General features: G+C 39.5%; 2 protein-coding genes across 2 annotated transcripts; one reads left to right on the plus strand and one right to left on the minus strand.

The window, feature by feature from the left end:
* Positions 1-615: 615 nt before the first annotated feature.
* On the plus strand, positions 616-13,428 carry FAM177A1 (family with sequence similarity 177 member A1; the record flags this gene model as incomplete). Its single annotated transcript, XM_079537459.1, has 5 exons — positions 616-702; positions 4,146-4,322; positions 10,816-10,882; positions 12,335-12,432; positions 13,225-13,428. The coding sequence occupies 5 exons, from the start codon at positions 616-618 to the stop codon at positions 13,426-13,428; spliced, it is 633 nt and encodes a 210-aa protein (XP_079393585.1).
* A 2,898-nt stretch (positions 13,429-16,326) lies between these two features.
* PPP2R3C (protein phosphatase 2 regulatory subunit B''gamma) lies at positions 16,327-27,248 on the minus strand (the record flags this gene model as incomplete). The annotated part of the gene is made up of 13 exons (XM_079536621.1): positions 16,327-16,515; positions 17,227-17,286; positions 18,000-18,137; positions 19,825-19,961; positions 20,565-20,640; positions 20,714-20,769; positions 21,833-21,965; positions 22,708-22,778; positions 23,420-23,517; positions 24,345-24,457; positions 25,040-25,144; positions 26,657-26,784; positions 27,167-27,248. 13 exons carry the CDS (start codon positions 27,246-27,248, stop codon positions 16,327-16,329), a joined length of 1,386 nt encoding a protein of 461 aa, XP_079392747.1.
* Between the last annotated feature and the right edge of the window lie 668 nt (positions 27,249-27,916).

The following is a 27,916-nucleotide window of genomic DNA, read 5'->3' on the forward strand; positions in this document are numbered from 1 at the left end:
CTGTTTTTACTTTTCTTTTGTTTCTCCTTTAAAAGGTGTGAGGGGGGGCCTTTTCCAAAGGTTCAGAATTTGTCTTTCTGCACCCCCACTCCCCCCCTGTTTTTCTTTTTTGGTGAGGGGTGATAGTTCCTCTATCTGCAGGCAGCTGTGCTGGAAGGGCTGCTAATGCTCTAATGCTTTTTTTCCTGAGGTGAAATCCTGCTCGAGTTGAGACTTTAACCCCCTGCCACCCCAACGGGCGGAGAGGCAGATGTGAGAGGGATGCAGAGCAGGCTGGGGAGCTCAGTCCGCCCTGTTTGAGGAGCCCGTTCCCGGTAGTCATCCCCTGTACTTTTCTCCCCGGGCTCTCCTGGCTCTCCTGGCTCTGGTTGCTGCAGTTAGAGGACGCGATGCCCGAGGTGTGGCTCGAGAAGGCGCCCAGGCCCCGCGCGTTTCCCCCTTCCCCGGGCAGAGGCCTAGGGACGGGAGCACGGCCGGACCCACTAGGCCCCAGCTGCACTCTCTCAGCGCTCCGCCCCGCCGGGCGGTGTGACGGGCGGCACCGCCCGGTTGCTCGCCTCCCTGGGCCGCGGCGGGCCGCTGCCGCCCTCCCCCGGCGCCGCGGCGGGCGGAAGGATGGAGCAGGGGCTGTCCGCCATCACCCTCTACTGCGCGCCCGCCACCGGCCCCGCGGCCGCCGCCTGCGCCATGGAGCCCGAGCAGGTGAGCGGGACCGCCGGAGCTCGGCGGGGAGAGGCCGGGGAGGCTCGGCCGGGGCCGCGGCGTGCGTGGCCGAGCCCAACGGGAGGGCTGGTGGTCGTGTGGGCGGCAGCCGGAGCGGCTCTGCCCTTCAGTGCGCTGTAGTTACAGCCTGCAGCGCGGGCGTCTTCTGTTTCACGGGCGAACAACGCCTTACAAATCGCCTGATAAATATTGAATCAGGGCGGCTTATCCGTTTCCAGCCAGCGTGTCAGCGACAGAGCCGAGGCGTCAGAGATCACTGCCTCGGCCGCACGCGACACCGGGTCTCGGGCAGACTTCGACCTGCAGAGCGCTCATCCGCCCGGCTGAAGTCTCCGGCAGCGGCTCAGGCTGTGCGCGCGGTGCTCCTGTGCCGCGCCTTGGCTGTGCGCTGCCGTCCTGAGCCCTGCGGTTCCGAAGGCTTCTTTACAGCTCTGCTCTCCCAACCTTCACTTCATCGTTTTCTGCTTGCAGAAGACTCGTGCGGTTTAATTTCGCTTGAGACGCAGGGTAGAAAGTTAAGGAGGATTATAAAAATAATAAAAATGCAAGCAGGCAGGATAGCATGGGCAGGACTGTGTCTTGATTAGTATTACAGCCTCCTACTGACTAGTGCCGTCAGGCCAGCAGCTCTTTGTGAACTAATTACTTTCCTGGGGGAGTGAGAGAGGCACGAGCTTTGGCGTTTTGGATCAAAAGCTCAGTACGCGGCCAAAGTTCTGACGGATTGGAGGATGACAAAGTGAGTGGTCTGTTCTCCTCTTTGTCATTTCGTTTTCTTTTTCCTCTCCTCAATGAAACTTGAGGCTGTTGCATTGTCCTGTGTTAGTTGTGCTGAGCGCCGCCAGCTGCAGGTGTCTTGGCACACTTCATCCATGATCGTAGTTTATTTGTTTTGGCATTTTGGTTGTGTGCTTCTGTCAAAAGCTGAGGTGAGAGGGATTGAAAGGAGTAATGAGGAACAGCACTTTGGGATGTAACTTCCAACAGGGGAGATGTGTGAGGGTCACAAAGTGAATTAAGAATTCCAAGGGGACATTTGAAAGGAAAAGGAGATAGCACGACAGACTTCACAAAGCATCTTCACAACTAAAGCTGAAGCAGAAAGTACAAAGGTAACTAGCCTCGTGTTTAATAGCTGGCAGTATGGAAGCCAAGGTATATGCTTTGATAGCATTTGTTTGTCATGCCATGTGCCAGGGCTTTCAGGACTTGTGTAATGTGGTGGTGGTGGGAATAGGCCTGTGGAAGAAAATGAGATGGCAGCCTGACCAGAGGTGTGCCCATGAGGGGTGACCTGCATGATAGCTCCTGGATTGGAAAAAGAAGGTAAATGTGTAAGGTCTCAAACAGAAGATACTGTTGTGTTTTGCTATAAAGTGAGTCTGGGTGATAATTATAGATAAGATCTGTATTGCCACATTTTTTAGCAGACCCTGTTGGGAAGAGAAATAAAATAAAACTGGGCTTCTGCTTGCAGCTGGGACAGGAGGCTTTTGTTGGTGTTGTGCATGTGAAAATTAAAACGACAAACGCCACAGGGATGACTGGAAATAACATCTAGGTTTGCTGCCCATGTAATAATGAAAGCAGCTGCTGATGCATTTTATTTTATTAAGTAAATTTAAGTCTCTGGACCAGATTACTAAGGGAAATGTTTCATTGTTCCTTGATTCTTTTTTTGTATTGATTACATTTGTCCAAATGTTGTAACAGAACCAAATGTGCTGAGCTCCTTTCCACAGGTAGTGTAAGAGGGGTACAGAAATGCACTGAGAAGTGTACAGTTTCTATAGCCAGAGAATTAAAACTTGCTTTTAAATTTTAAAAGCTTATTACACTATTTTTCTAAGCTAAAAGATATTTGAAGTATTTGAGTTAAATGAATCAAAATCAGAAGGATTTCTAGGAGCTTGTAGTGAGGCTTACTGTTATTGATCACAATAAGTAGTCATAAGAAATTGTGCTCTTCAGTACTGCGACTAACCATGAAAAATGGAATCATTGTTCTGTGCCAATGAAGAAGTGTGAAATTTTTTAAGAGGCCAATTCTGTGGTGCTCTGTGCTCCAAAAAACACAGAACCAACTTGCAGTGAGCAGTGCCTGCCCTCATGGCAGCACAAGGGATGCTCCCTGTGCTCAGGCTCAGTTGCATTTTTTCAGCACTCAGATTTCTGTAGATTTGCTGTTCTACTGCTGTTGTTTTCAGGACTGAAACTCAACAGAGTCCACTAGCCCCAGGGCTGTCAGCTTTGTGCTTCTGCATGGAAATGTAATGCCATTTTTGCTGGATTATACCACTGAAAACTTCATTCTGCCACTTCATTCTGCTTTGTTCCTCCAGAAACATACACAAAATGTGCCATGGTAGCTAAAGAAACACTGCAGGAAGCCAAAATGACTTGCAGTTTTCTGCAGCTGCAGTATGAGGGCTAGAAGGGATGATGAAAGTGTGTACTCCCTCTCCACATCATCAGGCATAGCATGTGATCGGTGTATTCCCTCCCTCTTCACTGGGCATGAGATAGATCTATTGCCCGGAATGAAAGAGGCAGTTCTGCCTCCCTACCTTCACCTGTCCCACTGCACTGTGCCCATTGGTTTTCCTAGTGAACCTAGCATAAGTGACAGGAAGAGCGATACTGTGTTTAGGATTAAGGGTAATCCTACAACTGTGTGTTAAAAATACACATTTTTACTAATATTTTTGATTTGTGATCTGTGAAGATCTGTGCTAAGCTTGTCTAGACAAGTAGTCAAAAATTGGAACATGTCAATTTTACTCAAAGTTAGTTCTATGTACATATGCATGCATGCATTTCTTTCCCTAAGTTCCTTATGACACGCTTCTACAATACATGCACTTGTGTGCTTTTTAAAAACCTGCATGGTACATTAAAAGCAGCTGACTGACATTTCATGTCTTCTGTGTCCTTCTCTGTACAATAGAAGTATTTTCAAAACACCTTTTGCATTTGTTGCAGTAGTATTTAAATGCTTTGCCAAAATTAAGGTTCTCTTTTGATGGATACAATACAAAACTTACTAAAATTCTCCGTCCGCATGAGTTGTTATCCTGAAGAATTATGGACTGGCCTTTGAACCAGAAGTAAAGCTTTCCCAGTGCTTTTTCTTAGACTGGAAGACTGCATTGTAGTATTCGGCAACTGAAAGAACAAACCCACACTTCTCTTTTTCATTCATCCTTACCCGCTAAATTAAGTGGGTTTTTAAGCTTTTTAAATTAAGTGGGTTTTAATTAAGCTTTTTTCATGCGCCCTTGTACTAATGGTGATTGCTAATGTACTAAATGATCTAAAACTCTTAAACAGATCATGAAGTTTTTTTAAGGGAAAAGTCCAGTTTTTCAGCTTACTGCATAGAAGTGAACTTGAGATAATTTTTAGTTTTTTCTTCTATGTAGCAACTTACAAATGGAGACAGAGGCTTTGAGAATGTGGAGCTGGGTGTCATAGGAAAGAAGAAGAAAGTTCCAAGGAGGGTTATTCACTTTGCAAGTGGAGAAACAATGGAAGAATATAGCACAGATGAAGAGGAAGATGAACAAGAGAAAAAAGACCTGTTGCCTCCTGTAGATCCTGTAAGTACTTCACTTGATGCATTTCTGCTTACTGGTTTATTGGATAACTACTTGCATCTTTTCCTGTAGTTCTGATGTTACAAATTTGATATGGTGTATAAAAGATTGAGTTAATTCAATTGGCTCTAGGCACTGAGGAATCTTAGAAGTATTTGCCACATCTGCAGTCTTGTGTTTCTTTTATGACAGCTCCACAAACTGGTATCCCAACTATTTCTTCTCTACCTTCCTATGATTCTATCTTCCCATAAATTGAGTCTACAGTCCTGTTCCCTGCCTTCTGTCTGTGGGACTCCATTCCCAGCCGTCTCTGTACTTGTTTGCCTGTACTGAGCTTGAAGTGGGGTCCCAAAAATCAGCTAGATCTTTTCCCATGTGCTGAGTACTGTCAGGGGGCTGGGGGTTGCTGCCTTGTGCAGCAGCCAGCCTGTCTGTGCTTTGGAGGCAAATACCTGTTTAGAGCTGCTTGTTCTTACACTTCAGATAAGAGTCTCTGCACACACAGAAACTGGTGGTGTTTTCTACCTGACATAAGCATTGCTGTTGAAATGACTTGTGCGTCATGGTTTGGGAATCCATGATTAAGAAGTGTTGTGTTTAAAGTTTGCCAATTACTGTATGACTAGCTGCTATACTTATTTGTGTGTGCATCCTTCCCAGGGATACAAAAAGGAGGGATTTCAGTGGACAGTTTGACTTTGTTTTCTTTCTCTTCTGAAGAAGTGGTGTGGCCACAAGGTGTGCTTTGTGAAGGACTATCAATCAGTTCTCCTTTATTCCGTCTGTAAAGTTAATTTAGCTTGAAGAAAAAGTAATAGTTTGAGGATTGAGCTGATATGAGACTACAGAGAGCTGGGACTGGGGCTCCAAAGGATTCAAGTATAAAGATGTTGTATTTAGACCTGGATGGACGGATGCATCAGTACCTCTTTCTTGTACACAAAGAAAAGTAACATTAGCCTGAGAGCAGATATATCAGTATAAAAATGCATGTCAAGTTTACACGTTAATTAAAGTATAATCATTGAAAACAAATATATTTAACTTATAAACAGTTGCTAAATGATAGCTGTTAAGCTACACTGTTGGGTATTTTTGTTTTTCTTCTTCCCCCTAAGGGTTTACTCTAGAAGTGCAAGAACTGTGAAACTTACTGAATACTACCGTAACATTAATGGATCTTCAGACTCCTCAGATCTGCTTCACACAATGAGGGCTCTGTCAGATATCCATAGATACCTACAGAGATTATTTTTTTTTCAATTATAATTAGCAGGGGGCTAGATCTGTGTAGTTTCTCTGTCATTTCTCCTCAGTAGCATTAGCATGATGGAAGGCTCACAGGACTTGATATGTGTGTTGTGAGGCCAGAGAAGTACACACTGTTGAACAGATGGACACTTAACTAAAAAGTTCTCAAATATCCACAACTGCCAGGATTTTGTGGGATCATACTCCTGCTTTCCTAATTTGAATTTCATTCTGAATACCAAAAAGCATATTGTGTGGTACAGATAAAATTGCTTTATTCCACTATAGTTTATGAAATATTTAATTTTTATTATTATTATTTTTTTAATAATAAAAGAGCCTTCTGAAGCAGAATACTTTATTGTGGAGCACAGTATGCCCTATTAAGCATTGCTTTTTACCTTGGCAGAATAAACTTGATTAGACCAAGGGTTGCCATTAAGTGAAGTTTACCTTATCTGCTGAATGCTTCGTGTATCCCAACTGAGCCACTGAATTGAAGAAATGTTAGTCCAAGCTGAGCTTTGATGTTTTAGCCAACAGCTGCCTTGAAAATGTTTTTATTGTAGGATTTCTATAGAAGCAATTAAGTAGTCAGTTTGCTGAGACCAGCATGTCTAAAACTTGTTATCTCGGTTGGGATACTAAAAAGTATGTTGCAAATAATAGCTGTTCCTGGACCAATTTATTTTTAGAAAAAGCACATAATATTTGGAATAGAAACTTTAAATCATGAAAATTCAAAGCTCAGTTGGTATTGGCATAATAGCAGGTTCTAAGTGAGTTTAAACTTAAGAGTTTAAACTTAACTCTTAAGAGAAACAAATATTTTGCTGTGTTGTAAAGAAACTTCTTCAGTAGCCATACCTTGGTTTAGTCACGCTGCAGAGCTAGGCAGATAACGGCAATGTCTTCTGTACTAAGCGAAGTAACATGTATGTATTCTGGTAATATGAGAACCAAAGAACTCAGTGTGATGGGCTGATGCCACCTAAAACAAATTCTCATAAAATAGTGAGTCTTAAGTTTTGCTTTGAAGCAGTGATTCTGACAGTTCTGTAAGTCAGTTCATTGCTGCTTTTGGATCAGTGTCCAGTTTGTTGTGGTTTTTAGAGAGGGAGCTGAATCCAAAACACGGAGCATTTTTACTACATTTTTCTGATTTCTTTTTTTAAGATAGCATTTTTTATTATTCGTGTTCTCCTTTGCCTCTTTGGTGTTTGTAAATGCTTTGCTCATAACTGAATCTTCTATCAAAAAATGTAATTTATATTGTAAACCTCCTTCAATTCTGTCCACAAAGACCTTTACCTTACTGGTTCCAGAAAATAATCTTTCTGCTTATGCCTGGATTGCCACTTTGTTGCCTTCACCTATTAGGTGAACAGGCAGAAATGCCTTTGCAGACCAACTATAAGCAACTATATATGTTTAGCATTTATCCTGAGGATCTTTCAGCTGCTCCAGAACAGATACATTTTGTTGGAAAGACTGAAAGATATTCTTACAGGAAGATTATTCCGACATCTCCTAGTCAAAAAGGAACTTAACTTCATATAGCAAAAAAGCATTATTTTATGCTATTGAGAACTCAGAAAGTCTGATTTTATTTTAAGAATTTGGCAACGTGGGAGGAAAGTTGCCAAATAATTGCTATTCATCACGCGATGTATGATTATTTTTGATGCTCCTCAATCTTGTTTTAACCAGTTTGTGATAGCAGTTTCACCTGCTGCGTTCACTGAAGGACTTGTTATGCCAGTGACTAGGCAATCAGTAATTAAACTCATTAAACTTGCGTCTTGACACAGTAAACAATGGAAAAGTATCTGGCAATATTTAACTCATTAAACACAACTTGCTTTTTCTTAAATCAGTAAATGATTCTTTATCTCATTTTGCCATTTTCTCTGAGGAAAGGCACACACTCAATCCAAACAAACAAAGCAAACAACCAACCTAACAAAAAACAAAGTGCCAAACCTACAATCTTTAGAAAGGTCAAGAAGTGTTATTAGGGACTGAAATCTAGCAAAAGAAATATGGATGTGGATTGTTTATATGGCACATTCAGAAGTTCAGCAGTGTGTCTGCTCCCTTAGGCAGCACCATACTAGGGAACAATATCATGTTCTGTTGCTGAATCATAGCCCTCTTGGTTTTATCAGTGGATGAATTAATTATGTTAATTCCTACTTAAAATGCAGTGCGCTGACACCTTCTGTATGTGGACTTGGACAGATGATATTGTAGCTGAGTTTTAGATTAGAACTGTGCATTAGGATGTTTTGTAATTTAAAATCAAGTGTAAATAACCATTATATTTTTAACTTTAAAAAACAAAATTATATCATGATAGCAAAATAGTATAGTTAAGCACTGTAGAAACATATACTTAAGAGAATGATGGTAGGAGAAATACTGTTCCCTGATATAAAACTAGTGTCCTACATTCCATTCAAGAAATACAGTATTATCTGTCCTTGTTTTGATTACACTGAATGTTAAGACTTCTCTGGACAAAGAAGATACATAACATCTGGGTGTGCAGTTCTTACTGAACTGACTTTGGTACCGTAAGACCTGACTTCAGTACCATTTTCCAGTGTCATTCAGTAAATCAAAGATAATTCATATAGTACTATTAATTTGTATTCAGCTTTCGCAGAACGTTTATGTTCTTATCACCCATAAGGTTCTTGTTCTCTCCAGTACCTCTCCTCACCTCATATTTGGCCTTCTTGCTTAGGTATCTGAGGTTCTGCCAGAAGCTGCCCAAACTTACCCTAAGGAAATAAGAAAAAAAAAACAGGAGAATTATTTCTCCCAGATGTGTTCATGTCCCTGCTTGTTCTCAGTGGTGTTTACTCTACAAGGCATTTCATTTAACTGTTGAATCTTCATTACGTGGTTTCTTTTGGCTTTATATTGCCTTTTGAGACACTTGAAAGAATGTTCCTTTTGCAAGGTGCCAGAACTGGCACAAAAATATTGGAATGAGTGAAGAAATATCTAGCTAGGCCAGAGATGCATGTTGTAGGAAGCAGACAATCATACAAAGTTGAACTTGGAATTACTTTTAACATAGCAAACTGATCTTTAATTGTGGTGGGGGAATAGCAGAAATAGAAAGCATCTCTGTCCTGCAGAGACTCAAATTTAATGTTTGTGGTACTGCAGTAGGACATTAGAATACTCTGTGTCTGATTTACTTCTGTCACATTGAAGCTCAGCTTCTCTTTTTATCCTTAAATGTTAAAGGGGCTCTTGTAGCTTCTTACTTACTGCTGCACAGCAGGCTTTTGTTTGTTCTGTGCGCTCTGTGAGTGCTTTTTGACTTTGTCACCTCGTTATGAAGGATTGTACAAAGGCTTGTCAATGCCATTATTTGCACCTGTGGCAATGAGCTTTTCCAGCACTTTTTTTTGAGTTCTTCAACTGAACAAACTGAGAAATGATTGTCATTAGCTTATCTGCCAACTGCGTATGTAATCAACGAGCTGGAGGTGCTTTTGTATAAGCAGGATAGCAGCTGGTTTTGCTTACACTTTTACCTTGGCAGGATATTTTTAATGTCCGTTGCCAAAAATATGTAGCATCTGTTTTACTTGTGTCTGCCAGCTTGAGCTTCTTGCTTGACAGATTGTACTCATGGATAAGATTTCCCCAGTCTACTCAGTGCTGAATAGCCCCATTTCTCTCATCCTTCCTTCACGTGGAAGATGCTCCAGACCCTTCACCATCTTAGTAATTTTGCATTAGGGTTCACTAACTTAGCTGTGACCAGTTTGCTTAAGTATTCTGGAAGCAGATCCTCTTGTACTGTCTTTCTTACACCGCATCTTGCTCCTTGTCCTTTAGATTTCTGAAGTCCAGTCTTAGAAGGAAATGTGGGATGAAGGCAGTTTTCACTACCACAGATTTTTCCGTGTCTTGTGTCATCAGAACCTCTGCCCCCTTCTGCAGTAAGCCTGCACCTTCCTCTTGCCCCTTAGGTATTTACAGAAGCACTTCCTGTTGCCTCTTAGATTTCTTGCTAGATTCAACTCCTGGTGTGCTTTGGCTTTCCTAATTCTGTCTCTGAATGCTCAGAATGCTTTATATTTCTCCAGTGTTACCTATCTCTGCTTCCACCTTCAGTATATTCCCTTTTTACAGCTGAGTTTGGCCAGAGCTCCTTGTTTATCAAGACAGGCCTGCTGGTATTTTTGCCTGACTTCCTACTTTTGGGATGGATCGCTCGTGAGCTTGGAGTAGATGATTTTTGAATTTCAGCTAGCTTTTCTGGACCTCTCTTCCCTCTAGGGCCTTTTCCCATGGGCCTTTTCCAAGCGGATCCCTGAAAAGGCCAAAGTCTGTTCTCCTGAAGCCCAGAGTTATGATTTTGCTTTTTTGCTTGGCTCCTTCCTCTCAGCATTCTGAACTTCATCTCATAGTCATTGCAACCAAGCTGGCCTCAACCCTTCCTAAACCCAGTGAGGCTTTGCTCGTTGGTGAACACGAGGTCCAGAGCACCTTTTCTTGTTTTCTCTGTTACTTGTGTCAAGAAATTGTGGTCAGGACCGTGCTGGGTTTATGCCCTGCTGTGTTGTTCCTCCAGCAGGTGTTAAGTTGGTGGAAATCACCATTGAGACAGTTTCTAGCTGTGTGAAGCAGGCCTCATACGTTTGCTCTTCCTAGTCATTTTCCCTATAGCATGCACATGCTCCAGTATCAACCATAATGCTTTAATCCTTACCTGTAAGCTCTCAGCTGGCCCTTATCCACGCCTGGGCAGAGCTCTGTGAACTCCAGCTTCTCTTACACAAATGGTGGCACCCCCATCTTTTTCCTCACAGATATTTTTTGCTTCTCTCATTATTATAATCAGAGAATTATCAGAGGTTAGGTCAGTTCTCTGCTTGGTCTGACAGAATTCAGAAAATAATGAAAAAGTCTTTATAGTCATAGGAAATATCTTGGGATTGAACTGGATGCTTGTTGCTTCCCAAGTCTGGAAGCAGGAAACAAAAAAGGTGAAAATAATGTTCCCAGATGTAAACCATGGTTATTTGTTATATCTTGTAGTGATATCTTGCTTCAGATATACCTGGTCTATACTTACTATAAAGCAAAAATACTGTGGTAGCTGCAAACAGGTGCCACTGCAGATTTTGTTCTAGATCCATTTGAGCATTTGCATATCTTAATGTGTATCTTTAACATACAGCTATACATGTTGGTACTGTTTTTGTGGTTACAGACAACGCTCACATGGGGACCCTACTTATGGTTTCATATGCTGAGAGTTGCCACCTCAACCTTATCAGGTACTGATTCACTTAATTCTTAGTTAAACACGTGGAAGAATATTGAGTCAACTCTGACAGACTGTAAATAATCTCTGTAGTCTACTGGTCTTTTTTTTTTTTTTTTTTTTTTTTCCAAAAGTATAAATGAGATTGTGGTGTTTTCCCCTTGTTTAGGCAGTCATGTTATTTATTTATTTATTTATTTATTTTCAATCAACAACTGTTGTATGAAGCATGAATCCTTTTGCTGAACACTTTTATTTTTCTATTTTTCTCCATATGGAATTATGATGATGTTGGCAAGGGTGTGTATCAGCTTCCTATAAAGTCTCCTATGGAACCATTTTGAGTGATATTATTTGGAAAAAATTTTTCACCTAACTAAATCATCAGATTTTACTAAGACAACTGGCAAGTATTCTAAGAGTATACCTAGTCATGTACTTTTCAACAGTCTGCTGAGGTTGCAAGATAGACAAAAATAGGACTTATTGTCCAGAGTCTTAAACTCACTACACAGAAGTTTCTTTGACCTGTGGACCTCATAAAAATTGCTAAGTTTTTAGAATGCTTGTCCAAGTCTGTGTTCTTGTGTGTGAAGTATTTTGTATTGTATATTGACAAATATCTGTGGAATTTCCATCACTGTACAGCCTGATTGTGAGTATTTAAAAGACTATTGGCAGTCTATTTTATTGATTAAACTATTATTATTTTTAGAAACACTTTACACTACAGTCCTGTTCATTGCTGTATCTTTTCCTCATTCACAGAGATAGATATTGCTCTCCTTTTTTTTTTTTTCTTTTTTTTCCAGGAGTCTTTTATCAGTTTGAGGACATCTAGATGCTTCCTCTTTTCCTCTTAACTTTTGCCTCCTGTATTTGCTATCTTGAACTGATCTTTTGAAAGAGCTCTGTGAGATTATCTATAAAATAACTGCACACTCACAGAACCATTCAGTTGATTACTTCTGTTTTCACTGAAGATGACTGAGTAATTTATTTGCATCCTAAAGGCAGATACCAACTGACCCAAGCCCACCTGTGCTGTTCTTCTGACTTCACTACATGTTTTGGCAAAGTAATCCTACATATATCTATATGATTCTATGTAGCCTTGAAAACTGAGATAGCTAAAATCTATACATTTTATCAACCCATCAGTATGCGACACAGAGCATCGCTAAAACTGATATGGGATTAAAGTGTACATCTATCATTAAATAACTTCTCTGGTATCATTAGACTGAAGGACCACTCTAGTTGGTAGCCATATGTTTTTATCTAATCTTCAGTTAAATTTCAGTTGAAAGCTGAAAGTAAGTAGCTTAGCATAGCAGATTTTCTCTTTTAAGTGATGTACAATGATGGAAAACCATTCAGGAAAGTTAACACCTTTTACAGTGAAACTGTGTTCAATAACTGTCTTGTATATATTAATCATTTATCAACTTCTGTTTGTTTTCAGTGTGTGATTTCCTTGGGGAAAAGATTGCATCTGTTCTGGGGATAAGCACTCCAAAATACCAATATGCCATCGATGAGTATTACAGAATGAAGAAAGAGGTATGTGTGTGAGATTGCGTTCTTAAACTTTTCTTTTCCCCACTTATCTTCCCTGGCATTTTCAAAAGTAAAATCTGTATTCCTACACTGATTACTGAAATGAAGTTTCAGAATGTCTGCTTCAGCTCACCTTCAGTTTCACTTGATCCATGATTTATGCTTGCTTATCCATGAGCATTTTCTCATCAGGTAGTCGGTCTTAGAATTGGTTGGGTCCTTACCACTGCTCTGCTTGATTCTCTTCTACAACACGTTTTTAAGTCAAAAGCGTAAGAAAGTTGAAAGTAACACTCTAAGGAGGCAGCTGCCTCACTTTACTCAGTTAAAGTAGGTGTACTTTCCAACTCTGAATTCAAAGTGAAATTGAACGTTACGTTACCATTTATTCCAAAGTGCAACTGAAAATGAATGATGGGTAGCCAATGCTTTATGCAAAAAAACTTAAAGCTTTAACACTTCTAACACTTATTTTATTTCAATAGCTTTTCATTATTAAAATAGCATTGAAATGCTTCATAGAAAGTAGACCTATCACTACTGTTGTTCGCTAAAGATTGCTTATCTGGACACGCATCATTTTTTCTGTGTTGGTGGGATACAGTTTAATCCTTCACTTTTGGTGGTATTTTTTTTTTCCCTTAATGGAAGTTGTGGAATTACAATAAGCTAGTGACTGTTATTAAACAGAACAAATTTTTGTGTCTTGTAATGGGAAGTGATATGCTCTTATAGAATATAAGCCTTATTTACTTCAAGGAATCAGTAGCTTATGAACCTGGTTGTTTATTTTAGGAAGAAGAGGAGGAACAGGAAAACAGGATGTCAGAAGAAGCAGAAAGACAGCATCAGGAGCAGCAGGACAAGCCACAGGCTGAGGCTCCTGTCCAAACAGACCAGCCTGAAGCAACAAGTACTTCCTTTGTGAATGTAAACTTTGAAAATGAGGGAGATTGCCAGTCTGTTGTGGAAAATAAGCAAGATGTAGTTTCTACTTAAGTGAAAAGCTCTGTGTACTGTAGGAAATAGGAAGTGTCAGGTGTCACAGTCTGGCTACAAGCAGAAAAATAGGATTATACTTGTTCAGTGTAATACAACTTTTAGCGTTCTTATTGATCAGGAGAGAGCTAAGTGATGTCTCTTCCTTCTGTCAGCCTAATAAAGGCTGAGGCGTTCTGCCAAATTGGCACTTCAGTTAAAATGAAAATTGGGCTACAAATGTTTGGTCTAAAATTGAATTTCTTGTAAAGCAAGTAAAACATTTAAATTGTTGTCTGGCACTGTGGATTGCAGATGTAGTGCTCTTTCCTACTTCTAAACACCTATTTCTGATTTGTACACTGTTTGCAACTTGGCTCTCTATGAATAGATTAATAGGAATCAATATCCTGTAACTCACAAGTCATAGTAGCTTCTGAATTCCCCTATTTGTTGTCACTACTGTGTGCATGTGTCTTTCTGTTACTGACATAAGAGATGTTAGATTTAATGTTAATTAGATTTAAAGGCCCAATGAAATACTTTTATTATTACTCTAAACTTTAAAGGAGGCTATTGACACCCCTGAGTACATAGGTAACAGTGCCAGCACTACTGGAAGCTGATACTGCTCAGCTGTTCCATTTAGTGCTATAATCAAGTACAGAACTAGCATCAGCAGAAGATGCTGTCCCTCTAGATCCAAGAACTAATAGTGAGCCACCTGTTCAAATACTTCTTTACATGCTTGCTCTGAATTGGCAGGGAGAGTAAACTCAAGTCTTGCTAAATTATAGTGAATGGGACATTGTGTATGGTAACAACACCTTTTTTTTTTTTTTTTTCTTCCTTTTTGTTATAAGATACCTGAATCAGTGTACCTAATTAAGCTGAACAGGCAGCTTGTTTAATGTTATAAGTAAGGAATGTGCTATTGCAGGTATCTCTTTCTCCCTAGTGCAGAATTCATAAATAACTGGAAATTATAAAATCAGGCTTATGAATCTTCTTTTAAATTAAAAAAAAAAAAAAAAAAAACTTGTTTCAGTATTGAAACAACTCATTCTTTTTTAAGTGAAATGCAGCTTCTCTCCAGTTTTAACTACCCCCAATTACCAATCAAAGCAATTTATTGCAATGACTGTGATCCTAGCTCTAAATTGCAAAACGTGAATGGTTTACATTGGGACAATCAGGAGTCACTGCTGCAGGCACGGAAATAACTAACTGTCCCAATCACTTCCTTTGCAGAATAGTTATAGATAGATTAGCAGAAAACTTACAATTATTCAAATGGTTACTATATATTATTTCTGTCCTTGAGAATGCAAAAATTTCAAGAACATTCAGTGAATTTTTCTGTTAGATGTCATCATATTTCCCCAGCCTTGTTTCCACTACTAACTAACCAAGGAGCCTGCTGGAACAGCATAGGCCAGGAACCTTGGGCATTAGTTTGCAGAGCTCAGCTGTGTATTTCAGATAGCTCTCTGAACTAGTATTCTGTATAACACAGATTCTTTCTTCTCTCGTATGCCCTTCTACACTACAGCAGAGCTTCTGAGAAAGATTCAGTCATCTGTTTTGATGCTCTGTTCTTTACCTTGTTTTGAATGGTAATACAGAGGTTGCTGACAGCTGTGTAAAATCATTCCACCCTGAACACCTGCAAGGAAGAGAATGGATCAGTACCTGGGGAATACACAGAAAAATATTGGGAGTTCTTATTGTACTATGGCAAAGAGAAAGCCTCACTTAGCTTACTAGTGAAAACTTTAGAGCTGAAAGATGCTTCGTTTTTCTGCCATGAAATTAATGTCAGTTGTGTTTGTTTTCTTCTGTCCCTACTGTCTGATATATCAGAAAAACCTCTCAGCCTTGGGGTTAAACTTCTTTGTATAATATGCTGTATTACTCACTGTGCCTTAACTGAAGGATTAAGTTTTTTTTTGCAAACTGTATGAAAGTGGTTACTTTCATAATGGTTTAATTTTTCTGTAAATGCATTAATTGGTTATTTTATATTTAATATAATTTTTGAACTGAAAATTGGCTGTGGCTTTTCCTTGGGAACTGTGGGGTGGTTGAAATTTTATGCCTTCAAACAGGTGAAGTGCTTGTTCACTGCTTGCATTTTCCTGGAGTCACACACATCTTGGCAGAAGATCCAGAAACTGACACTCAAGACATCTCCATACCACCACCCCTTCCTTACAACTTCATGGAGTATGTATTAATGAACTCACATTTTCAGCATTATCTCAGAGTGTGAAACAGTACAGGACTACAACCATATCTGGCCTGTACCTCTTCTAATTTCATCTGAAATACATAACATTTATGTGACTTTATTAAATCCGTAAAACACTCATTCTTTAACTACTGCTGTAGCTCAGCTATATAATTAAGTTAAATTTCCTATAATACTTACACAGGAGGTTATGCTATATTATTTACCTCTTACACAAGACTTTCTCCCTTAGAGTAGGATACTTAACAGTGCTGTCATTAGACAAAGCCATGCAGAACACTGTGACTGAGTGGATACAGGCCAGTGCTGAGAATACTCAAGAAATACATCCTTAATTTCAAGATAAATGCACATTCTAGAAAATTCAAATTAAAAAAAAGGCTCAGTATATAAGGAAAAAATTTGAAAACATTTATTTGAAAAGCAAAACCAAAAACACAACAGATCGTAGTTACCTCTTAAACATGACCTGCTCTTTTCACTTCAAAGAATCTGCAGAACTAATTTTTACATACTGAGTTTTATCTTACATGCCTGAGGAAGATGAAGATGGGAGGGCAGTAAAAATGGAAGAGGCATCAATTTAAATAACGTTCCCAGCATCCAATAGTTAATGAATGCATCAGTTAAGAGAGATCTCAATGGATACAGTTTACTCCTGTTGAAAGTCACGTATCATCAGCATCAGCAACGCTGTCGTTATCATTTGCCACAAGGACCTCTCTGTTCTCATATGTCCAGAACCCATTCAGATCGATTAGAATACTGGTAACAGTGTCTCCTTGACTGCTATTGATTAAATCTTGAAGGGAGATTCTGTAAGGATCTTTAGGCTTTACCATATCAAAGATCTCATCCTGTGAAAGAAAAAAAGTCAAAACTAGGAGTTGGGAGGGGGAAGAGCCCCCACACATTACTGAGCAGAATAATGGTTACTTTATACTGTATACAGAATGATCTTAGGATAACCAAAGCCATCCATACTAATATACAAAACAGGCCGTTAAGTTCCTAACCATGTAAAATATAAGACATAGTAACAACTACAACTAGGAACAGTGTGCTCAGCTCCCACAGCTTCAATAAGAGCTTGCTTTTCTGGGAGCCTTTGGGCTTCAAGTGCCAACATGAAACTCAGCTCATCCGTGTGAGTTTAGCTTTACTGAAGCTTGCACTTTTAGTACTGAAATTGCTAATGTAAGTAGGCAGTACAGGAAAATTGTATTGGCAACAGTTATTTAGTCAACTCCATGCTTCCTTGGTCCTGAAAAAGAGACAATTTCAAGTTATATGAACTATCTTGAAGTGTAAGGCACAGCAGTATATATTAATAGACAATTTACCTATTAAATATAGAAACTACTAGCACAGTTGAATACCAGATTTTTTCTTATGCAACACATGTTGAATAGAAAGACGTTTTCAAACCCACAAGACACACAAGTCAGATCTACCTCTGCTGCACTGCAATTAAATACCTATCAACCTAGAAACTACAATACTCCATTGGTAAATTGCAAAATGTTTATACAAATATTTCACATAGTACTCTATTTGGGAATACCAACCTTGACATCCTGAAAAGAAACTGGTTCTTGTCCATGGATTTTCATTTGTTCCTGAATAGCCTAAAAAAGAAAAGTTAGAAACAGGCAGTGCAGTATTATATTGACACTGGATGATACCTTTTAAACATGCTTCTGCTTGTTAAGATGCACTGCTGTGTGACAAGGCGTTAACAGAACAGCTTGCTGTCAGTTCTCTTCCACATGTAAGGCAGTGGTGAGTTAAGGTACAAACAGTGATGTGCATCTCCAAGTCCACAGTTTTTAGTATGATAACAATCCAGCTTTCATTATGACCAACATTTGAGCATTCAGAAGACAGGATATGCAGACACTCATATCACTCATTATTCAAGACAGGAATATAATCAAATCAGAAAATTAATTATTGTCTCTTTTGAGGAGGGCATCCTATAGTAGGGGGGTTGGAACTACATAATCTTAAAGTTCTCTTCCAACCCAAACCATTGCCATAAGGGATTTTAACAAGTAATCATTACATATATATAAAAATTTTTTAAGCTACAAAAATATGTCTCCTTGATTAAATCAAAACACTTAATTTCAACTGCAGAAAAACAATGCTGAATACCTTTTGAATTCTTTCCAAGTTTTGGAATATAATTTTTAATGTTTAAAATCTTCTTACAAGCAGTTACTGGCTTCCCAGTGGGTACTGGTAATTTAAAGGGACTCCCTGCAGATCTGCATGCAGAAGCACACAGGCTGTAACACCATAAACACAGAAAATGGCTTACCTGTATAAAGAGACTTACCCTAAAGAAATAATTAAGGGAAAAGACATTCAGGTATCCTTTGTTCTCAATGTCGAGCAGTTTGAAAATATATTGCAGAGCTGCAGGCTCCTTTCTGTTTTCTAATGCAAGTACAAAGTCCAGGTAGGTTTTATAGTCCTAAAAGTAGATACAATCATGTTTATTATAGTCTTCTTTCTAAATTGATTTTGCAAGCAGGAACATTATAATTGGCAGCTATTTCATTGTAGGGGATCAGCCTATTTTCTGAAAAAGACAAAATAAAATGGAAAATGGCTGCTACCACCAACATGAACAGAAAAGTTAGTTCCTAGTGACTGCTGAGGAGAAGAAATCTTGCCATTTTTAGATGTAAAATAGTATTCCAAGCATAAATCCAAATTAAAGAGGCTTCGTATACTTTTAAAAATGTTTATTACGTCCTTAGAACACTGAACATACCTAATCAGTTAAGTCATAGTAGTTTTCATTAGCACAAATTAATAGTGTTCAGAGGTAATAAACCTAGTCTTATCCCAAGAGTGAACCATTTGACCAACTGAAGTACACAATCCTTAGACCAGAGAAGTTGTTTGGCAATTTGTCAGGATGAAGCACTAGTAAACATCACAGATATGTACCTTTCTTACACTTTCCTTACTTTTTTGCTTATACTTATTTTTGGTTTCCTGATAAAGATACGGTTGCGACAATTAAGGACAGAAAGCCTACAGTCCTGTGTGTGTAACTGTCTACCTTAAACACAAGGGGGTTTGCTGCCATTCAAAAAGACCTCAGCAGGCAGGAGAAACAGGCATCGCATTGAGTTCAGAGGGAACACAAAGTTCTGCACACAGGGAGGAATAACTGTGTGCACCAGCACATGCTGGGGGCTAACCAGACAGAAAGTAGCTTTGCATAGAATAAGCTGAGAGTCTTGATGGGCAACAAAGCTGAATATACATAAGCAATGTGCCCTTGCAGCAAAGGCAACTGACAACAGCATTTTGAGCTGCATGAGGAAGAGCTTTACTGGCAAGTTGGTGAAGATGATGATTCTCTGCTTACCACTGGTTAGCCCACATCTGAGTGCTAGGTTCTGTTCTGGACTCCTGAGTACAAAAGAGGTACAGACCTACTAAAGCAAATCCAACAAAGGGCAACTAACAGGACTTCTCCTAAGCTCAATGATTCAGCAATTCTACAAAAAATTACTAAGGGAGCAGAAATGCTACATCGTAAACTGGAGTTTAGCATATTTAGGGGTAATTAATCATCTGAAAACACATATTAGAAGTACTGACATATTACATAAAGATCTCAAAATAAACAGCACAGATATTTTTCATTTCAACTCTGATTTGGTTAGATTTCCCATGCCTCACAACTATGCAAAGCCTACAATAAAAAAACACTACTCTCTTCATGAAGAAATGTACAGATTAGCAGACTAGCTATGTATGTACAGATTAGCTGATAGTCCCAAGTATGCCACTTGCCTTCATCTCTCTTCCAAGAATCAAACAACCTCTAAAAACATGGATAAATATATACATTTTTTTCCAAAGTGCACTTTATGTATTGAAGTGGAAGAGAAGCTCTATCCTGGACTACCTGGATTCTGTAGCATTTCTGCTTTTCAAAACAAGAAACTTGTCTTCCAACTACACAGTCATCTTGCAATCACCTTGATATTAGAAAATTTATTTTCTAATCTAACAACAACCAACAGAAGTTACTTTACCTCAACATACTCTTTTAGAAAAAGATACTGACTGTGAGACGTTTCCCTTTATTAATAAGTAAAAACTTCAATACTGTTAACAGAGTAAAATCATGCAGTTACCATTTCTCCATCGTAAGTTAAGCACTCCTGAAAGACACGGTCCAGAAATATGTTGGTGAGGGTCCCTGTTCCATATCGGGACAGCTCTTCTTTACTGAGCATGCCATTGTGATCTTTATCAAGGTTTAAGTACTGTCCTAGGAAGGAAACAGATGACAAAATACAGCATCCCTACAGAAACAACAAAGTGTTTCAATGGAGAAAGAAAATTCAGCACATTTAACATTTAATTAATTCTTACCATAGAAGTTAGTTAAGTGGGAGTATGCTAGAACCACAAAAATATTCATGGATCATCACAAAGAGCAACAGAAGCAGTGGGGACGAGGAGGGGGTAAAGGCTGCTTACATGAGAAAGGAGCACAAGACCAAGAAAAACAGTATTTTTAATGTATCTGTTGTGATCAAATAAGAGCTAAAAGTGATGCAAAAGTATGAACAGAACATGCTTTTGCATCACAACAAAAGAGAAGGAGTTTTATACCTTGTGCAATAAGAAGCGCAAAATGACAAAGAATAAAACCACGGTAAAAAGCAACAATGGAGAACAGAAATTGTAATGGAAGTTAGAAGGCTGCACTGGAATGACAGCTAGAGGCATGGAAAAGACTGGTTATAAGAAGGAGTTAATGAGAAAAGAAACAACAACAAAAAAAAAAAACAGGCAAAATAACACCAATAATTTGACTAAGTCACATAAGGTACAGAAAAAAAAGTGTTTGTATATAAAAGGAACCTACCATAAACTCTTAGTGCAGAAGGAGCAGAAAACCAGTTTGTTTCCTGACTTTCTTTAGAAAGTTCTTCATCCCTTAACTAAGTGAAATACAAAATTAGAATTCAGAAATAGTAAAATAAAATACAGCAGTATGTGTTAAGAGATCTTTACCTCCAGTAAGTCATCCAGGAAACTGCAAGCTAAGATGTCCTGTATCTTTATCTTCCCTGTAGAAAAGAAGACTGTGTTTTAACTTATTCGGCCAACATATCCATTTGGCTGCTCTCATTTAGGTGGACCTCACCAGAACACAAACAAATTTCTATTTTTAAGGAAAAAAAAACCCCATCAATTGATAAGGCAGACAACTAAATAACAAAATAAAAATAGCCTTTAAAATGGCAAAAAAAAAAATTTGTTGATTCTGGTAGTTATTCTGCAACCTTGAAAGCCAGGAAACTTTATAAAAACATAAACGTTCAACAAAAAATGCAAAAGAAAAATAATACACAGAAAGCACATACTTAAAACGCTTATTAGAACAACAGTGTCTTTCACATCTTCCAAAACTATAGACCTGACAAAGCTGAGGTAGAAAACTGAGCATCTGCTGTTGTATCTTTAACCAGTGGAGAGACACTGCATAAATGGCTGTGCAGAATAATGACACTATAACTTCACATAGACCTTCTCTATATGCTTGTCGTTGCTCCTGCTGGAGACTACTGCCCACACAACACTGCTGACTTCAAGTGACACAGTGAAATTTTGGAAGTGCAGTTTGTGAATTGAAGGATATAGAAAAACCAAACTGTTGTCCCAGTAAGCTACATCTGTAACAAGATGATTAGCATCCATAACTGGAAACCATTTGTAGTGAGCTTACATAGTGCACACATTTAATCATAGGGAAACAATATCATAATCAGCATTCTTGAGCATTTCCACAGCTTGCAGGGTATTCTGCCACACATTCTGAGTTCCCTGTTAGCTGCCGTGCCTTCTATTCATTTGAATTAGCTGTTATGAATATCTTATTTATTAATTTCTGTAACACAGAGTACCACAACTGATGGAGCTTTCAGTAAAATTAATTAGCACTGCAAGTAGACTATCAGACACACATAAAGACTCATGCTTTCAGGGGAGAATAAAATTAAAATACAGTACTACTGAATAGGAGTCTACAAAGACAATACTTTAGTTCAAAGGCACAAGTAGTTTCAGTAGAAACATTTATTTAACATGGAAACTACTCACACATTTAGAATCTGAAAAACGTGGACCTACCTGTTCTGAGAGGATCCAGAAAGAAGAAAAACTTCCTAACTGCTGTGCAGACATAGAAGGAGTAGAAAGATTTTTCTAAGCCATCCAGTTGTGGCAAAGTAGGAATGAGTTCTAAAATGTAGTTTTCTAAATCCTGTAGAATTAAGAGAATATACACAGAGAAGCTTTAAACACTGTAGTTGTTTAAAGAATGTTTGTTATACTCCACTCTGACTTTCACGCATACTCAGTTAAAAATACAGCAATGCAGCAAAGAGCATAACTGAAGGCATAAATACAAATCTCTTGGTGCAAGAAATGCAGGTCAGACACATAACATGCACATGTGGTGCCACAACTGAAACCGTCTGCTAGCAAAACAGAATGTTAAAAAAGAAAGTATGACATTCACATCTAAATATAAATGAATTCAACTGCAACTTTTTCAAATACCAGTGTGTAATTCCTAATTGGATTATCCTATTGCTGAATGTTCTTTACCATGTTGTTTCAATTACAGCAGTAACTGCAACCTTGTTAGTTATTTTATAGTATTAACTCCTGACAGAATAGGAGATTAATTTCACTCCCACTCTGGACATACTTCTTTTTGTGATTTCTACTGTATCCTAACAAAGCTAGTAAAGAGCCAATCACAGAAAACTTTGCTGTCTGCAACCTCTTTTTAGGAATTATCCATAAGTTAGAAGAACTAGGAACACTCACTGCCAAGTTTCAAGTATACAAAGACTGCTAATTATCCAAATAAACACACCTCATCCAAATCTACAATATGATTTTGTTTTTGTGACACAAAATGGAAGAAATCTGGACATTCTCTAATTCTCTAGCACGTGAGTTAAGATAGACAGCAACTTTGTAAAAAATGTACTTACTGATTCTCTGAGGTAGCCCTGTCCTGCCACATCATATAAACTGAGACCTATTCTTGTCTGATGAAGCCATACTGTAAAACAGAAAATAGAATTATAAGAAAGAAATCTGGAGGATTTTTCGGGGCCTCACCAAAATGTGACATTATTCTAAAATGCACGATGCACTGTTTAATGTTAAGTGCCTCTGTATTTCCTGTTTTTCTGAGGCTTACGCAGTTCTGTTGAAAAGCCATGATCCTGTCTTCAACTAGGCAAAAGTCAGCAGTGATAAAGAGTGCATTGTGACCAAGACTGTCCTATAATAACCAGCTGTGAGAAATGGCTGAGAAGGTACCATGTTTCACCTGGTACATGGAATCCTACATATTTGTTCTCTGTCACTAAATTATTTTCATGCATTAAAAACAGCTGCACAATGTGCTATATAGATTACCCATTAGACTGCTATAGCCCTCTGTGCAGTATGAAGCACTGCAGCCACCATCCAACAACAGTTAGGATCACACTGGTTACATAACTTCCGTTTTGTACTTCACAATACTGACTGAATAAAGAAAATCAGAAAGATAATCAACCCTCAGATCTCTAAGAAAACAGCATCAGCAATTCAAGGATAGGATTCTACTGCTGTTGATGAGAACAGCAATTAATTAATAAAGCTTAAAATAGCCTCAAAAATAACTTCTCATTAAAACGGGAAGCATCAACTAACCTTTTCGCATGACATAATTGAAAAACTGCATTATAGATATCCTCCCATAAGGGTCATTATGGAGTAATTTAGCAAAAATCTTTGCTGTGAAGAACTGCCTGTAAAACAAAGAAAGTTACTTGTCTGCACCTGATTATACCACACTGATACATGCAGTTCCAGTACTCCCAACTTGCAGAAAATTTAAAAGACTTTTAACGTGTTCTGTGTCTTCAGAAATATTAATTCACTAACCTAAAAGCCACAAGTATTGAGTGCATTCATAGCAAGTACGCATGTAGTTGGGATCCTATCAGATAGCAATAGTAAACTCAATAGACTGCAGCAGCCTTTGATGCTCATAAACATGAGACTCTTAACAGTCTGCAAATTCTTAATTCTTCTTCAACTTAATTTCTCTTTGGTACAATATAGTTGGTAGCTCCCAGTCCTCTTCAGTGATATAAAGACAACCAATCTGCTTCTGACCGAAACTTAATTACAAAGCCATGTGTGCAACGGCAGTCCCCAACAAGAATGTAAAACAGAAATACTCATCACATGACATACACAGAATATTTTGTATTTTAAAGGAAATTTTCTATCAAAATATATGAGAGAATGCTAGACAATGTTGCTGCAGACAAGATTTTCCCTTCAAGTATAATGCGTGTTGTTTAGTGGCCATACTAACTTAAAAATGCTTACAATGGTGAGAATTTCTTCTTTAAAAACACACAAGCAACACAGTATCCTCTTTTCCAAACCTATGAAAATTTTTTGCAGAGATGCAGAGAAACTTTGCAAGGATGTAAACCAATTAGGTCAGCAATAACTTCATGAAGTCTCTCACCGTTAGACTGTCAACATTTACTTGAGCAGTTAGAAGTTACAGCACCATTTAAACTTGGCCAGAGTAAGCATAAACAATAAAAGAAATGCTCACTTGCATTTAGGTCCAGCTTTTTCACCAACTTTCAAGAAGTTCTCATAATTAATCATCGCTTCTTCTCCAATCATTGGTGACGTCTGATGTTTGTCCAGTAGAAACCATAGATTCTTGAAAGTTATTTACATATTTAATTAAGAAGTTAGTATTCTGTATACATCAATGCATCTAAGATAAAGCATCTACAAAACGCAGCAAATATGTCTTTTTACTGTAAGGCTGTTTCAAATGGGACACAACATAATTTCAACCAGCAAAACAATCAAGGAGCACTTCCACCACTCTAAACTGGTGTTATAAACATGTCATGGGGATTTCTAGGGTTACATCTCTTTGTGTTCACACTGCAGTTAGCCCAACAGCCTTTGGAGTCTCTCTCAGTGATACATAAATAGAACGTATCACTTCTTCCAAGCGCATTAGAAAATTATCAGAACAAGTGGGAAAACCAGCAGCCATTGATTTATTCCTCAGGCACATCATAACAAGGAAGCTTTACACTCACATTACCAGCCTTGGACTACTCAGCACTTTGGCTTTAGCTAGTGTTTCACAACTAGTCAACCTGTGTAAACACAAAGCACCTCACCAATCACACAAGATTCTGTGGACTCACAGGAGATGCTCAAACTCTGTGGAGAAAAGAAGTTTGTCAGAAATCATTGTAAGCTATACAGAAAACATTTTCTTACCTGAAGCTCTTCATTATCCAGTAGCTCTCTACTTTTTCTTTGCAGAAAGACTGCCCTAGATTCTTCTCTTAACTTCTGAAGCAAGACTTCATCTTCAGCTGGCAGCTAGAGAAATTGTGGCATTTCAGTTTTCTGTACAGTGGTTCTCTTGAAAAACCACATAGTCACTAAGTATTTTTAGGTACCCCTGCCTCATACACTTGGATAAAGTTGCTTACTTGATAGAAAGTAGTCAACTATCTACCAGAATGCTACCATAGTACCTGCTTCTTCTACAGGAATACTTCTAGGCTTGCATACTGTCTCAAATTAGTTCAATACTAGCATGTTTATTTAAAGCAGGGAACCTTTATCACGAGAGACAGAAATTACCCCTTATTCTATGGTTTATTTGTTAGCACCTTCCCACTGTTATTGGACAGAAGGGCTTGAACACTAAACTTTTACTGCTGTTATTTCAGTCAGCAGAGAGTAGCACTTTCTATTTTATGGTGTATAGTCAATGAATATAAAGATGTTATAATTATGAAGTAAACAAGAGAGTTTGGCAAAGCAGATTATAATAACAAAAAGAGAATAGATAGAAAACTTATCCACATCCCAGGCTTGCTACAAAACTCCAGAGGAGGGATCTCCAGAAGAGATCCTTTCCCACTGGTAGTCAGCTCTTAAATGGGTCTAGGAGAGATGGAGCCAGGCTCCACCCCTTCTGGAAGCATACGTGAATTGCCTTCACCTGTGCTCCTGTGGCTGACTCATTGCTCACCCCAGGTGACGCATCAGAGGTTCAGGCCATGATTCAGCAGTTCCCATACACATGGTAAGCCTGACTCTCCCAATTGTGAACATCTACTAGATGCATTTTGGTCAGAAAAACAGATGGGAGAATGGTTTGCATGAAGATTCTGCTGTTTACACACAAAATTGTATAGAATTATCAGAATGATGGCTGTGTGTATATTCATCAGCTGAAACATAATTACTTGAGAACTCTATTGGCAGAATCTGAGGATTAAGGAACGATTAGGTTAGACAGCTACTGACTAATACCAAAGGTGTCAAACTTCTGCTTTTATTCCCCATCTCAATTTGATTTATATCACAGATAAGTTGTCTGACCACAATGATGCAAGCAACAGCTCTGCCTTTAGTCTGCAAGGCCAATGACCCTTTCCACAAAGTAGCAGCCTACTGTGTATATACAGAAACAGGGAGATAGGTATTTGTAACAATGGTACATCAAAACATGAAAATAAGAATCATAGAATGTCTTAGATGAGAAGGAACTTTAGAGATCATCTAGTTTCAAGCTCCTGTTATGGGTAGGGTTAAGAAGTATATCTGAAAGAGAAACAGGATTTGTTACCTTTAGTAAACTCCCAAGTTTATGGTCCAAATAGCAAACTATTGTGTATTCTACCCAAAGGTGCTCAGTAATTATTTGAAACTGCTGAAATTCACAAGTATGCAATATCAAAGACAGATTATGCTTAACAATCTACATCTTTCAGAGCTCAACTTACTTCAGCTTCTGGAGCTGAAATGCCCCTTTGACATGACACTTTTTTTTCTTATAAAATAGCCTCTTCCTTAAATGTACCCGGACACCTCACTTACCCTGTAATAAAATCGTGGTATGTTTGCATATGACGTGTTGACATTAGCTCTTCCTCCTTTCCATTCCATGTAATACTTTGTGAACAACTCCATCTCTTCATCTTTCAGCTCCTGTTCGCTCTTTCTGGCTAATTAACACAGAAAAGGATTTTCAGATCGGACTCCAAGTAGAGTTCTAACGTAACGAGGTGCTTGAAAAACAGTATTAGCGGTACGGCTTACGCAGCCCTGCTAAGGAGGGCAAACAGGCGGAAGGGATGGCACGCAGACGCTCGCAGACACAGGACCTGCGTGCCCCACCTCAGCACGTGCCGAGGGCCGCTTCCAGCAGCCGCGCGCGCCCGATGTTCCGAGCCGCGTGTATGACAGACGCGGGCACGGCGGGCAAAGCAACGATACAATGGCCAGATTCTTTACTAAGCCCCGCGGCGCGACTCGAAACCGCTCCCTCCCGCCCGTCCCTCCTGAGACACCCCGCTCCCAGTGATATCCCCGCGGCCCCACGCTCACGGGTGCGGCGCGCTGCCAGGCGGTTCCTCAGGCTCTGCTTCCAGTCCATAGCCCCGCCGCACCTCACGGCGGCCCCGCGCATGCACCGTACCCTGCCCGACGCGCCCGGCCCGCGCTTGACACGGTGGAGGGAGCGGAGCACTGTGGAGCCCTCTGATAGGCCGCGCCGGGTCACGTGCTTCTCCGCAAGATGCCATTGGCTCCAAGCGCACTGAGCGTGCCTGGTAGCACTTCCGGGTGAGAGCGGGGTGGGGAGTGTTGTGCGTGCCGCGCGGTCGTCTCTGTCCTACCCAGTGGTTGGGCAGCATCGCGCGGCGCCAGGCGCCGATGGCCGCCGCGCAGCAACAGAGGTGGGTGCGCCCCTCAGGGCAAGAGCATAAGCTCCGGCAGAATAAATGTGGCAGAGTGGGAAAGACTGTGCTTCCTAGCAGGTAGCGCGCTGCTGGGACGCGGTGCACTGTGGGAGTTGTAGTGCTGGGGTTCTCTGGGCGTTGTGGCTCGGATCCATAGAAAGGTGTCGGTCCCTGGTTGGAGGCCTGGGGGCGTTCCTGTGGGCGTGCTGTGCCTGGGCTGGCTGAGGAGTTGGAATTTGTGTTCCTGATCTGAAATCGTATCGAACTTTGTTAGCATGGAAATTTAAATGTGGTGGTCCTCATATGCCCAAAGTGTGATGTTTTGGTGATTTTTACTTTTAGGAAGACTTCTGACTCGATTTGGATGAAAGCAAGAAAGAAAAAACTTGTGCCTTCT

The sequence above is a fragment of the Tetrao urogallus genome, assembly GCF_951394365.1.
Source record: "Tetrao urogallus genome assembly, chromosome: 6".
In the NCBI taxonomy this organism is placed as follows: domain Eukaryota; kingdom Metazoa; phylum Chordata; class Aves; order Galliformes; family Phasianidae; genus Tetrao; species Tetrao urogallus.